At 31.0% G+C, this 15144-nt stretch overlaps 1 protein-coding gene across 1 annotated transcript in view; it reads right to left on the bottom strand.

Annotated features, from left to right (window-relative positions):
- Positions 1-15144, bottom strand: part of LOC143242031 (nicastrin-like) — a 29316-nt gene that overhangs the window by 5697 nt on the left and 8475 nt on the right. The window contains exons 6-12 of the mRNA XM_076485370.1: positions 13750-13977; positions 11910-12085; positions 8889-9035; positions 8273-8298; positions 7143-7294; positions 6785-6824; positions 4282-4430 (exon numbers count right to left, since the gene is read on the bottom strand). Of these exons, the coding sequence (XP_076341485.1) occupies positions 4282-4430; positions 6785-6824; positions 7143-7294; positions 8273-8298; positions 8889-9035; positions 11910-12085; positions 13750-13977 (918 nt within the window). The remainder of the gene's footprint in view (positions 1-4281; positions 4431-6784; positions 6825-7142; positions 7295-8272; positions 8299-8888; positions 9036-11909; positions 12086-13749; positions 13978-15144) is intronic.

Genomic DNA, 15144 nt, shown 5'->3' with positions numbered 1-15144 from the left:
TCTGTACCAGTATAGTGGTGGATGTAATGCTGTGTTGACTGCTGTGTTTCAACTTGTGTCATAAAAATATTGGCTAGAACTGGTGATATTGAGTTGCCCATGCTTAGGCCATTTGTTTGTATACAGTTTTGGTTGTTGAACATGAAATTTGTCTTCATCGTGGCAAATTCTATAAGGGTTGCTAACTGGTTGCTGGGAATATCTATTGATGGATTAGGGTCTCAGATATAGAGTTCTAAGTCTGTCTTGCAGGCTTTAGCAGTTGGGACTTCTGTAAAGAGGATTATAACATTGAAACTGGCCATTAAGGCTTTATGATTAAGTTGATTAAGAGAAGACTGGAAATTAAGAGATTTTGATGAATGAGCTGGCTGATGTTACATATTTGGAGAATGCCCATGCTACATATTTACCAAGATTGTAATTAAACAATTCATATGTGGACACTTGGTCGTAATAGACAATCTGGTTTATGAGGTTTGGGGTGTGCGTGAGTCAGTCTTACGTATGTAGGAATAGTGTTTTTGAAATTGTGTTGGCTTTTTTAATTTTTAGTAGTATTTTGTTTAGTTGTGTTTCGTGTGTCTTTGTTGGATGTATGTGTATTGGTTTAAATTTGTTTTTGTCTAATAGGATATTCTTCGTGAAGGTCGAAACGTTGTTCTCTCTTCTACATAAAAATTTTCTCAACCCAAAACAGACATTTTTACATATATATTTTTCTCTACAAGTGGGTTTTCTCATCATCACTGATAACATCATATAGAGAATAAAAAAAAACATTACTAAAGATAACAGTTATGTTCCAAATATGATATTTAAAAAGTAAACAGAAAAGTAATTTGATTTGGTCTGATTTGAATTTTGTGCAAAGCTACTCAAGGGTTATCTGCACTAGCTGTTCCTAATTTAGCAGTATAAGACGAGAGAGAAGGCAGCTGGTTATTACCACCCACTACCAACTCATGGGCTTCTCTTTTACCAACAAATAATGGGATTGACCATCACATTACAATGCCCCTACAGTTGAAAGGGTGAGCATGTTTAGTGTGACGAGGATTCGAACCCACAACTCTCTGATAACAAGTAGAGTGCCTTAACCACCTGGCCATGCTGGGCCACAGAAAAGTGAAACAACGCAGAAGAAGCAATATGACTGACATAAAAAACAAGGTTCTAACTTGAAGAAAGTAATAAACTTGCATAACAGAAGATATAACAAAATTTAAAACACAATTACATTGTAGAGAAAGAGTGAATATTTTTTATTTTGAAAATTATAACATAGAAAAGTTGAGAAAAAATTAAGTGTGTGCGTGTGTGTGTTTTTATTACAGCAAAGCCACATCAGGCTATCTGCTGTGTCCACCAAGGGGAGGTCAAACCCTTGATTTTAAGTGTTGTAAATCTGTAAACTTACTACAGTCCTAGCAGGGTTGTGTGTTTGTGGTTTGTGTGTGTGTGTTTTTTTATAGCAAAGCCACGTTAGGCTATCTGCTGAGCCCACCGAGGGGAATCAAACCCGATTTTAGCGTTGTAAATCCGTAGACATACCGCTGTACTAGCAGGGGGCGTCTAGCAGGGGACAGAATTAAAAGAAAAAGAAATAAACATGACGCTTGTTATTACTGAAAAAAAATACTGTTCTCCTGCAAGGGCACTGAAAGACATTTTATAAATAAATAAACAAACAGTATTACTCTAAAAAAACTACCAACATATTTCATGAGTAGTTTGAGCTTTCAACATCAACTGATGTAGATCTATTTTCTTTATACATTACGTGGGAAATATTTATATTTCAGAGAAACACAAATTTGTTTAAATACCAAAGGTTGTGACTAGTGACACCTAAACAACAATACACGTAGCATTACCTAAATAACAACATGCCTAGAGATATCTGATTTTTGTGCATTCATTAATTTCAAGGTATGTGAAACAAACGAGTCATCCAGACATTTTTTTGCCTTCATTATAAATCAACTCCATGTTTTATTCAACATGGACATGGCTTTCTTATTCATCTCAAACCAACAAGAGATTGTTTTGTTGCAAGTGAGGTTTGTAATGAGTCCAAGATACTCTTTAGAAAAATATTATAATAAGTAAGTTATTGCCAGATACACCAACAACATGCAGACTGTTGAAGAGTTATATCTGGAAAACTTTAATGCCACTTTCATTGAAGGCAACATCAGAAACCAAGGTCAGTAGATGATATATATATATATAAAAGAAAAAGAAATCATAATGATGAAACTAGGACTGAAAAAAACAAATAGAAAGAAAAATCACATGCACATGTGAGTGAAAAAAATTTTAGGAGAAGGATTACACACTTCCAAATGAACATTTTTCCAGAAATATAACTGGAAGATTCCAGGAAATTCTCTGTTACCATTTAGAGAGTGAAACTGTAGGAGACATTTTTATACATTAGCAGATTTGATTCTTGTAAAAGTGAGGAGATCTTTCACAATAATATCTACAAGGTTAGAAAAATATACATAGCCTCTAATTGTGTTACATAATTGGAACATTTCACTGGAATGAGGCCTGATGCACTCCATGTACTGTTGAAGAGTTAAGCCTAAAAACTTTCATGCCATTTTTATTGAAGATATAAGGAAAAAACAAGGTAAGTTAGCTGACATAGGTTTAGAAACATCATAAACTAAAAAAGAAAAAAGTAACACATATATGTAAATGTGAATAAAAAAATTTGCATAATTTTTAGTTGTATTGCAAAATTAGAACATGTCATCGGAATGAAGCCCGATGTATTCTATTAACAAAAATAATTGTTAAATGTTTCTATTCAACACGTTTAGCAATCAATGCTTTTTTTCATAAAACTAGGTTTTTTTTAGGTATGGATTCTTTTACCTCTTAAACCACACCAGTCAAAAATGTTCGAAATTACACTGCATTCTTGATTTTAAGCATTACTGACAACTGGTTTGTTTGCTTTAATTTTGCACAAAGCTACACAAGGGTAACCTGCACTAGCAGTCCATAACTTAACAGTAAAAGACAAGAGGAAAGACAGCTAGTCATCACCTCCCACTACCAACCCTTGGACTACTCTTTTACCAAAAAATAGTGGAATTAACCATCACTTTAAAATGCCCCATGGCTGAAAGGGCAAGCACATTTTTAGTAAGTGGAATTTGAACCTGTGACTCTCACATTATAATTTCAACATCCTAGCCACCTGATCATGCCAAGCTGATGACAGCTGGGCATCCATTCATAGTTTTGCACATAAATAGCATTTCTTGCTTGCTGCTATAGGTTTAGCTCAAAGAATGAGTTCTATACTGAACTGAAAGAAACCTTTATACTCGTAGCAAATAAAAAATATATTCTTCTTCTGGTGTGGAATCTACAAGATGTTTGAAAATTATACAATTTAAGGCTCTCTTAATCACTGTTTTTAGGTCTAAAACATTCTTTTCATCCACCAGGTAATGCAAACACACAATTACCTATTACATAATTTCTTTTGAATTTGAAATGAAATTAATAAAGGAAAAAAAAACTTCCTTTTTTATTCAACAACTTTTTCAAACAATGACAATCGTCTTGGAGCAGCAAGACAATTAAAACATGTCATTTAAGTTACTGAAATAATTATTAAAATTGGCAAGATATTGTTCTTACTTTGCCTTTCCCATTATTTATTTATTCTTATAAATCATATTACAATATTATTTTAAAATATCTTTCACTCTCAAAAAATAAAATATGTATAATATTGTACACAAGATAGGAAGTTAAATGAGATATTGTTGCAACTTATGGTTAAAGTAGACAAGCAAAACCATGTGTCAAAACCAAATGTTTAATAATTCTATTTTAACACTACCATACTACTAGGGAGAAAACTTTGTGGTACATCTAATGTTACTGGACAGCAAATAATAACTAACCCAGAACTCACAAGACCAGAATTCATATAAAATTGTGTACAAAATATGGAAATACAAACTCTATGAAAAGTGGATGCCCTAACCAAGTGAGAAACAGACAACTAGAAATAAGAATCACAGTGACTTGCAGGATGTCTGAGTTCTCATGCACTGTTCACATTCTAAGCACATTGTTAACAGATGTTGCTATCACAAGAGAATCTTTTGTAAATTTACAGGAGCTATTGAAACAAAAAACTGTTGTAAGTTTCCAGAAGCTTTTAACAATTTTTTACAGGTTTTCCAGAAAGTAGGTCAGTCCTGGTAAGACAAAAATATCAACAAAGAACATGATGGCATATCTGACCTCATTTGACTCTTCAGCCTTACAATCTTCTTTTGTTCTGTTTTCCAAGACAGTTCCAGTCAGGTGAGCCAGAAGGAGCTTGGTGTACACAATAACAGGACTGATGTGATGAGCTTCAACACGAATGTATAATGAATATGGTTTCTTTGCTAGAAATGAGTAAACAACAAATTTAGGTGTTTTGAAAATATCAAATGTATTTACAACATTATTAAACTGAGGGGAAAGACATGAAAATATAACAGTTTGTGTACTTTATGATAAAATAATTCTTTAATGCTTTTACCAGCTAAACTGAATGGTGAAATATATATTATGCAGTTTGGGATTACAGTATCAGACACAAGCTCACTAGCATGTGCATTTTATCAATAACTTATTGTTTACACTGAAAATTACATACTTAAATCGTATACCTGGCAGCCAGCATAGCTAACTAAATATGCATTCTTATACATCAACTTATAAAGATTAGAATGCAGTGTTTCATCAGTTGGGTACTCTTGCTGTCAATGGTGCTTTTGGCCATAAACCTACAACAAGATGTGTAGCTGATCAATGTGACAGACTTCATCAAAAAATACTGAAAAGTTAAAAAACGATAAAGATAATACTATTCTCTGCACCTTTCATTAATAATTTTTATAAATATTTTTAATTATTCTTTACATTTATTGCAATATTTATTTAACCTTTCACATTTGAATGTTAGCGCAGCATCCGCTAATTCTTTCAACATGGCCTCAAGTCAATTTGACCAATCACGTGACATCTTGGTACTTATTCAAAATCTTTACAGATTTAATACCTCTAGCTTTTAAATATACAGTGGAACCCCTCTAAGTGGCCACCCCTCAGATTCAGTCACCCCCTTGAAAGCGGTCATTCAATCACAGTCCCTTTTTTTGTTTACATAATCCCTAATTATATACAGTGGAACCCCTCTAATCAGGCCAGTTTGTCTCAGTCCTGAAGGTGGCTGCTTTAGAGGGGTTCCACTGTACTTTGTGTACTTTCATGGAATTTGGCAGTGTTTCCATTATTATAAGTCTTTCACATACAAAGAATCATATTTTTAGTGAAGTATTTTAATAAACAAAGATTTGTCCATTATTACATTAAGTATTTGTTTTGAATAGTCCATTTGCAAGACAGTTTTCACATTAAGATTAAAGATACTTTTCCTCATCTCAAAAATATCAAATTTCCTTCATGTAATCCCTAAAATCTCCTAAATACATTTCAGTTGTTTTTTTTTTCAAAACAAAACTTTATATTTTATCTGTTAATTTTTCCATCGTAACACAAAACAGGATTGGTCAATTTAAGTGACCTCACACACACAAAATCTAAATCACCCTTTTTTCTTTCCAAAATGACTTCAAATTTTATCATGAAAACTACATCAGATTATCATGAGTAGCTTCAAATTTGTAACAGCATACATCAATTTATAATTATATTGTTTTATTGCTTTTGGAAACATGTCTAACTACTATCTATCTACTAACTACTATCCATGCCATAAGTTGTAAATGAGTCAGAGCAAATGCAGCTCACATTACACTATTGAATTACATTACCTACATGCTCTTTGTATGAATACCTCATGAAACATTATTACTTATTGTACTTAATATAATCTTAACTAACCTAAAAACATCCCTTTTTACATTTTAGTTACTTGTATAATAATAAAAAAGAATAAACATAAAATAAATTAATCTCCCACTCTTCTGTCTTCTTGCTGTTGATTATACTTAAGCCTACATATTTTCTACTACTTGTAGCATTGCATTAAATAAATTGTATTTAATTAACTAATGTGCCAAAGAATAAACTACTAACATGCAAAAAACAATTTACTCTAACTCTAAAAATTTTTCTGGCTTTCCAACTATGAGACAAGAGCCATTACAAATTCATCCAATCTTGTTGTTAACTTTCCCATGGAGAATGAAGATTGTACTCAAAGTGAAATAAACAATTATATGTTCAGAACACATTATGCAATAAGTTATTTGACAACTGAAAACCTTAACTTTCTATTGATTACAAGTAACATATAAATTAACGTAAAAAATAATTATTAACAAAGCCTGAAGGAGAGGATGTAACATATAGGTGTAGCAGAAGGGGTGTGTTTTTGTTTTTTTATTCAGAGTTCTATATCCAAACAAAATCGAAGGCTATAAGAATTATGGTTTGTCTTTACAATGATGATATTATAGGTAAACGTTTGCATTTAATTTGGTACATTTTGAAGGGATGGCAGATAAAATAAAGATGTCTGCACAAAATGTGTTACTGTGTATCACTAGGGGAAATTCAAGACTCTTAAAAATATTTCTTTATAAGTTTTAAGTTCTTAATTCTGTATAGTGTTAAAGTATGGATTATTAACTAAATGTTATGACATATTCATTGGTATAACATAAACAAAAAGTAATTTATTAAATTTTGAAGGTAAGTCACTAAAACTATCATGCATAGTAAAGGATACCTTGGATGGAAGGTTTAATGTCCATGTATCTATTTACTACCTACAAAAATATACATTTAGTATTAGGAATAAATATGGAATCATACAACATTACAGGTATTACAACCAAAGAGTAACAACAACTTCATTGGTGAATTCATAAATAGTAAAAGACATTATCACAGAATATACAGGAAAAAATGAGTATCATACATAATGCATTAATATCTTTATATTATACAAAACATTTCACCCTGTTTTTATTCTGTCCTATAATTTATTAATGCAAGATAAAGAATACTGTTTGAAGTGTTCTGAATTAATCCCCACAGTTCAGATAAACTGTTTGGTTGCCTTTTGACTCAAGTTTTATACAAACCAACTCAGCCTCAAGAACATTCATATTGAAACTCTGTGCAGGCAAAACCACGGTTGTGACTATTCCATCAGCCTCTTTACTGTCAAGAAACCATTTTACCACATTTTCTGTGTCCTTTGGATAACCTGACATGCTGGAAGATGAACCAATACCTGATGAATCAAGTTCATTAAAGAATAGCATAATGGATCAGAATCAGACTGTACTTGTTATCACAATAAGTCAGACAGTGTCATTTCACATACCCTCTTCAGAGTTGTAACACAATTCACTGAATTACAGCTCCAAAATTATACTTATTCCCCCTATCCCATCTCTACACGTTGCTGTAAATGCCGTATATTAATTACAGTACCTCCTTCCTCTGTGTCTCTCTTCAAACTCAGATTGATTGTTGCTCCATAATTCATTCATCTGTACAAAAACATGCATCTACAGTTTTGTTTACCTCTCTGTTTGTAATCCAATGCCAATTTTAACTTTTCAGTTTGATTACCACTTCTCACTGAAAGTTTTCAAGTAGTTATATGTCCACTACACCATTCTGCAGTAATGTTTATTTTACAGCTCTTGAGGTAACATTCACACCCATATTTAGAGCAAGATCATGGAAAAACTTGTACTAAACCATCATCTGACCCACATAACTTTCATAGTGTATGAATTTTCACCCCATGTCACTTCTGTCCTTAACAGTGTCATTTCACATACCCTCTTCAGAGTCGTACATACAACTACTACTGAAACATAGCATCTTCTTACAATTTTTCATGTGAAATATTCTTGACCAACCCAAATACATAGAAGTTAAGTACTCAGTCATAAATACACTGCCACTCACGAGGCATAATCTGGCTGCCTAAACTTTTATACTGCCATACAATACAATAAGTGTACTCTACTTCAGTTCATTTTAACAGAATACAATAGTGCCATTCCCATGTTTATTTCTAATACTGAACGTATGTTTAAAAATCATACCTAAAATTATTTTAAGCTACATGGAAGGTTTCAAACATTTACTATTTTACTTAATTTGTCTCTGAAATCCTAGTTTTCTAACAAAATTGGCAAATAATTAGTCAGATTTCAACAAGTTACGTTTTGTTTCTTTCAAGCTAATGACTTACCATGTTCATATAGCTCACTTATGGTTCTGAATAATTCACAAGAAACATTTGACAAGTAACACTCCAACAGTCCTTGTACCTACAAAGAAAGAAACTATCTGAAGTTATCTTTAATAGTTTAACTAGTTACACAACTACTTTTAAATCTTCCACATTCCTTTCTATAGTTTCTGAAAAATACCAACAACACAAACTGACAAGTTATTCCCTGTAACTTACACTTTAGTTAATACTTAAATAAAACTAAGATTGTTTTCAACTACATAAAGTTTTCTACCATGAGTTAAAATTCCAGAACTTATGACAGCCAGGTTAGGTGATTTTAAAAAATATTTTGCCATAAAAAAATAAAGATACTAAAATAAAATATTCTTAATACTTTACCCTTTCAATACTAGGGTTTGCCACTGATTTTCTTTATTATGATATACAAGCTTTCTTGATTCCATATGTTTTTAACATTCATTAGTATCTGTATATATAGTTTCAGTTAAATTGCAAAAACTCTAACTGGTACAAATCTATTTCTACAAAAATTATTTAATGTAACATAACAGCACTTAAAAAAATCAAAACAACTTAGTTTAACAGATCTACTTACCAAAGTTCCATTCACCTCCACTTTGGAAGGTTTTCTTCTGTTAATAGCTCATAAACTGTCTCCACAATTACAGAAGCAATTGCAGTTATGTTAGAAGCAAGGATATCTAAAACTGCAGTGTCATTAATGTGTGGTATGAAATCATATATGCTGTTGTAGTACCTAGAGAAATATAACATATATTTAGCATCTAAATTAGAAAACAAAAAGTGCATGTTGTAGTAAAGAAGATGAAACAAAAACATACATAGAAATAATGTACCCTATTATCAAAATACATTCCCTGTATACAATGTACACTGAAACAAGACAGTGGTTTACCATTAAAATACATTCCCTGTATACAATGTACACTGAAACAAGACAGTGGTTTACCATTAAAATACATTCCTTGCAAACAATGTAATTCAAACTTTATTATATACAAATTAATTTCTCAATTTAAAAGGAAATATTAAAGAACACATCTAAATATAGATTTTAGTAAGTAATGTGGTATGTTGAATGTACCACTGTTTAAACTTAGATGCTGTTATATCAAATTACTAAGTCTATAGTTTTGTACAAATTAGGAACTCAAATTACCAGTATTGACAAGCTATAATATAAAATAAGAACCTCATATCTTTTTTATTTCACGAGATATGGCTTATGTACTGAATCAAACATGGTGGTCCCGTTCAACTCTTTCCATTTCTTGAAACAGTCCTTTATATACCCTTACTACAGTACATATGTGAATAACCAATCAACAGCTTAAAATGTCCCCAAAGTGGTTTTCCCATGCCATTTTAATCTTTGAAAAGGCATCCATGTTCTTTCAACCCAAGATTTCAATGAGGTAGGTTGTGTTTTTAGTTTGCTTGAAGTTTCATATTTCATAAAATCTAAATAAATCTTAGTTATTCATTTTAATAAATTACTAAAATTGTATGGTATCAGTGTGGTTATTTAGCTGTGTATATATATATAAACTACAAAAAAAATTTTGATAACCTCCATGCGTGAAATTTTAAAAGAAACAGCAACTTATGTCCCAGCAACAACCGAGTACAAAGGTCGTAGCAAGAAGAAATAATTGTTTGCTTTACTTCTTGATTTATTGTTCTATATTTTAAGAAAAATAAGTTTAAAAAGTTATTTCTAAATAGCAATATTCAATATATTTATCTGTATATTATGTATAATTATAGAAATGTGACTGTATAATACAAAATACTAAACACATTAAAACAGACAAGACAGGAAATATTAAAGGTCACATTTATATTACTGGATATGCAACACGACTACATATGCACCACATCAGTGCAAGTTATTTAATTTTAGCTAAGTATGACTGGAAGGTCAATATAATAAATATTTATGTAAATATACAGTGTTATGAGACTTAAACTACTTAGACTAAACAACTGTATTTTGTCTTATGGTATGTAGTCATTCTACCATGAAAAAAAACAATTAAAATTTATTTCCTAATTTTTTTTATGATAGTTACGAGGTTGGTTAAGGTATACTCCACATAGTTGGAGTACAGATAATAACAGAAAATATAAAATCTTACTAAAAACAAACATTTGAAATGTATTTAAGAGGTTCTAGAGATTATACAAATAATATTTGCGATTTTTGGGAAAAAAGAATAGTTTTTTTAAAATCATAACATGAAATCACTTTGCACTCATAACGAACAACAGTCTATTTTCTCAAACAAATCTTTAATAAAAATATTTATTTAAAAAATCTGATTTTTTTCCATACAAAACACTTGTAATCTTTACTTTTACTTTGAGAAGATACATATGCTGTGCAAAAGTTATAGTGCAAATATTTAGTGTGCAAATGTGTAGACAAACTTGTGTACATTATACTGAACCATTGTGAAAGGTTTATTATTACCAACAAACTTATAATGTTATTCTAAAACCTCATGTCAGAACTTTACTAAAACTTTGGTACACTTCTAATGCATTGTTGTACAAAATGTCAACTAAAGTACATTTACATCTGCCTTTTGTTTAAATCCACTGAAATGTGAGCACACACTCATTTACACAGACAGAACAACTGAGTATGATAATAAATAGCTGTATTGAGCTGTACTGTTGCCACAAAGGGTTGGGTGTTATTATAAGAGATAATGGTGTTGAACTGCACTGTTGCCAGATAAGGTTGGTATTATAAACATATCTGTGTAGAACTTTACTGCTGTCAGAAAGGGTTGGGGAAAGAGAAAAGTACAAGAGCCACGAATAATTGCAGAGATATCAGGGTTAGCTGAGTGCATGCTTATCGCTCAAAAGCTAAGCCTTCTGACGATTCAGATTTCATGAGTATTTATATCAATGAATCAAATGTATTTCAGAAACAAAAATAATGATGGTCCAAGTTCTAGAAGATTTCTAACCATAATTTTAGTTATGATTGATAAAGATTATGACATAGAGTAAAAGAGAAAAACTTTTGTTCCAATGACGAAGTGTGATGATGAGTCTGAGGCAGTGTGTCACAAACATGTTTAAACAGTGTTTTAAATTTGTTTGAAGTCAATGATTTTTTTGGTTTGTTTTGGTGTGTTTTTTTTTGTTTGTTTTTTAATTTTGCGCAAAGTTACACGAGAGCTATCTGCCCTAGCCATCCCTAATTGAGCAGTGTAAGACTAGAGGGAAGGCAGCTAGTCATCACCACCCACTGCCAACTCTTGGGCTATTTTTTTACCAATGAATAGTGGGATTGACTATCACATTATAACACCCCCATGGTTGAAAGAGCGAGCATGTTTGGTGCGACAGAGATTCGAACTCGCAACCTTCAGATTACGAGTCAAATGACTTAACCCCCCCTGCCCATGCTAGGCCTTGTTTTTGTGTGTAACTTTAATATTAAATAATTTATACTAAGACTAAAGTGGGTGCACATACACTTACATTTTCATATTACACACGTTCAAGAACTGTTACACATTTTAATGTTTAATAAAAAAAGTTACAAAACAAAAATAAATTTATAGTTTGTTATTAACATAAGATTTATTACTTATTAGTAAACATATCCTTATGGTTTGTAATAACAACACCAGGGATATCCAAATCTGCACGGAGAAACCTCTGTAAAGAAGCAGGAGGCAATGGTTTATTCCAGGGAGCAAGTGAGAGGTCAGGTCTAGAGGAGGTCTCACTGGCCTTCAACAGTATTTTTGTTAGGTGGTTAATCTAAAAATAAATACCAAAGAAATTCCAATCACATACTTATTTGAATAAAATTGAAGAAAATAAAACTCCAAACACCCTATAGTAGCGAATAATTAGATTGTAAAATGCTGCAATAGGGTATTAAAAAAATCTCTTTTTTGATACAAGGGACTAACTTGTTGCCTCCATAAACTACTATGGAATACTAAAGAGAAAGTACAGTAATAAATCTTTATATTTACATATAAATATACTGTCAGTTTGTTTTTTTTCTATGAAATCCTATGGACTGGAAAGGTGGTTGTGACCAATCAGCATATGTCATGCACTAGTGGCACCATACCAGACCTTAAAAAACTAGACTGGAAATTCAATGTCGCATATTTTATTTTCATATACAATTAAATTATACAGAAGATTCATTTATTAAGTTATACTGATACATGTTTTAATTTGCAAACAATAATTCAAATAATTTACAATAAATTTTAAATCCATACTAACAAACAAATGTTGGGCTGTCTTCAGACAAAGTAAAACAGCCAATAAGTGAAACTTGCATTTGGACAAAGATTAATACTCACACCATCTATATAAAACACAAGAATTTACTCCAGGGCTTAAACCACTTGATCTGAACATTGCCTTATGAACTTCTGTGAAACATCATGTCCAAATCAATAAAAAACGTTTGAACAAAATCTCAAATTTATCAGAGGTGTGGCACTGTTACATCTTTCTTAAGAGTCCAGAGGTTTAGGCTTAGCCATCCCAAGTTCAGAGCACTAACCAGAGAGAGGTAAAGTTGGAAGCACCCAATGTTTGCATGGTTATTCTTGACCAAAAAGCAGAACTGATTGTCATGGTATTAACATAACCACAACTACAAATATAAAACATGTCCAGTAATAACATCATGGCTCAAATGCTTGCACTTTCCAATTCAAAGCACTAGTCATACCAAGAAAAGTATTTTTAACAGACATTTCACAGATGTGCTTTAACTGTTGTTTACCTCTAATGCTGTAAAAAAAACCAAATGCACTATTAAATTTAGAAACAGTACCATATTTACCTGAATGTAATGTGCACTTTTTAACTCCAAACACCTCCCTAAAATTGACTGTGTATTAAGTTTATACACATTCCATTTTGTTAAATACTTTACTATAAAAATCATTACACTATCATTAAGTTTCAAAATGTGAAATTAGTGTGTACTGAAAATGATGCTGTCGCTTTGATTGGATATGCAATTGATGAGATGGATGATGGTGTGCTTTGTGAATCAAGAGGTTCTATGAATCAAATCTGATTAATCCAATGGTATCAATAATTCTAATGATGACAAATATCTATGTGAAGATGAATTATTACCTCTGTGTATTGTATAAACATTTTAGTAAATTTTGTAAAATTGACATTAAAAAAATTTCAATAAAAGATTTCTAAAAATGTTTAACATATCAATAGCTGTTTATCGTATTTAGAAACTATTCAATACATTTTGTATAATGGGTTAAAAAATATATTTTATTCAATTTAACCTTTAAAAATTGGATGTGCATTATACTCCACCAAATATGGTGTGTATACATATAGTAGGGTAAAAAAATATAGAAAGCTTTCACGTTTATAAAAAAATCCCTTGTGTACAGATAAAGATATCTAAACTGATAACTTACTGATTGATTCACCTTTTCCACTTGAGAAGATAATGGATCTGTGTGAATCCACAGATGCAGTTTATCACCACTATGTGGTGCCACTTGAGCCAACTCTAAAAAATGAGAAATGTGGTGCAATTCAATGAGGGCTGGCTGAGAGTTTATATCATCTTTTAAAATGACTGGAAATTGCTTCTTCTGCATATCGTACACTACTCGACTGGATCCAATATAATCGAATGATTCCTATTGATGAATTAAAAGAAAGATGTTTAGTATCATAATTCTTTTAAATTCATTAGTATGTCCAAGTTACATAAAGTAAATTATCTTCAAACAACACTTGATTCAGAAGTAATAATCTCAGAAAAGAGTTAAAGATCAAAAAGTTGAATCTTCACTGTGAACTATTGTGTCTAAAATTAATTTATAAATAAACAAAGTAAACCATAAAGAAACTTAAAATGATGTACATATACTGAAAGAAAGAAAAAATAGTATTACTTTCTAAATGCTGCATGATTCATCTTGGGAAAAAAAAAGATTATTAAATAGAAATACACTGTACAATTTATATCTCCTCAGTGATCACCACAACAGTTTACAAAAAAAACCACTTAAACTATGTTGACTATATGAAAAATAAACGTTTTTCTTTCAACTGTCATAAATAATAATTTGTAAAACATAATGCTGTCAAACAATTCATAAGTTATAAATTATGATGCCATCACAAACAATTCATGTGATACTAAAAATGATGTGTTAATCTTCAGAAACTTTTTTGCTCCCAGAGACTGAAAACTTAGAGAATAAAACTAAATTTTATAATCTTATAATTGATTTTGCATGTGTCTTATCACTCATGCATGAGTAAAATCACACATGGTGAGATCTGACAAGATTACATCAGAATTTTTGAATGTTAGCATAAAGTTTCATACTTAATGTAACAAACATATTTCTAACCACTTTTAATTATTTTTATTTGTATAACCACCTGAATAATGACATTTAATAACAAAGTTAAAATACAGAAGCATTTCCAAGAGAAATCTCAACGTGAATGATTTCTCAACTTTCCAACAAATTTACATATTTTTATGCCAAAAAACTAACTAGAGAGATTGTTCAAATGTTGGAACACTGGAGAGAAAACCTAAATTATGAGTTGTTAAAAGATACCCTCAATGATTCTGCTCACCAATAAAACCTTTCACTCTAATCATTAATCAAGAAATTACATTCTTTCCAGGATAATATTAATAATAAAACATTAATTTTTTCTTTGCATACAATTTCCATTTCAAATTACTACAAAGGCATTATCACAAGTTAGACATTAGTTTCCTACTTTCAAAGTTGACAACACAATTACAAAGTCAAAATTCCTCAAATCTAAATGTTTAAATT

Source organism: Tachypleus tridentatus, unplaced genomic scaffold (genome assembly GCF_004210375.1).
Source record: "Tachypleus tridentatus isolate NWPU-2018 unplaced genomic scaffold, ASM421037v1 Hic_cluster_1, whole genome shotgun sequence".
Classification (NCBI taxonomy): domain Eukaryota; kingdom Metazoa; phylum Arthropoda; class Merostomata; order Xiphosura; family Limulidae; genus Tachypleus; species Tachypleus tridentatus.
Note: the sequence above shows the minus strand (reverse complement) of the source record. Positions and strands in the feature narration are given on the sequence as shown.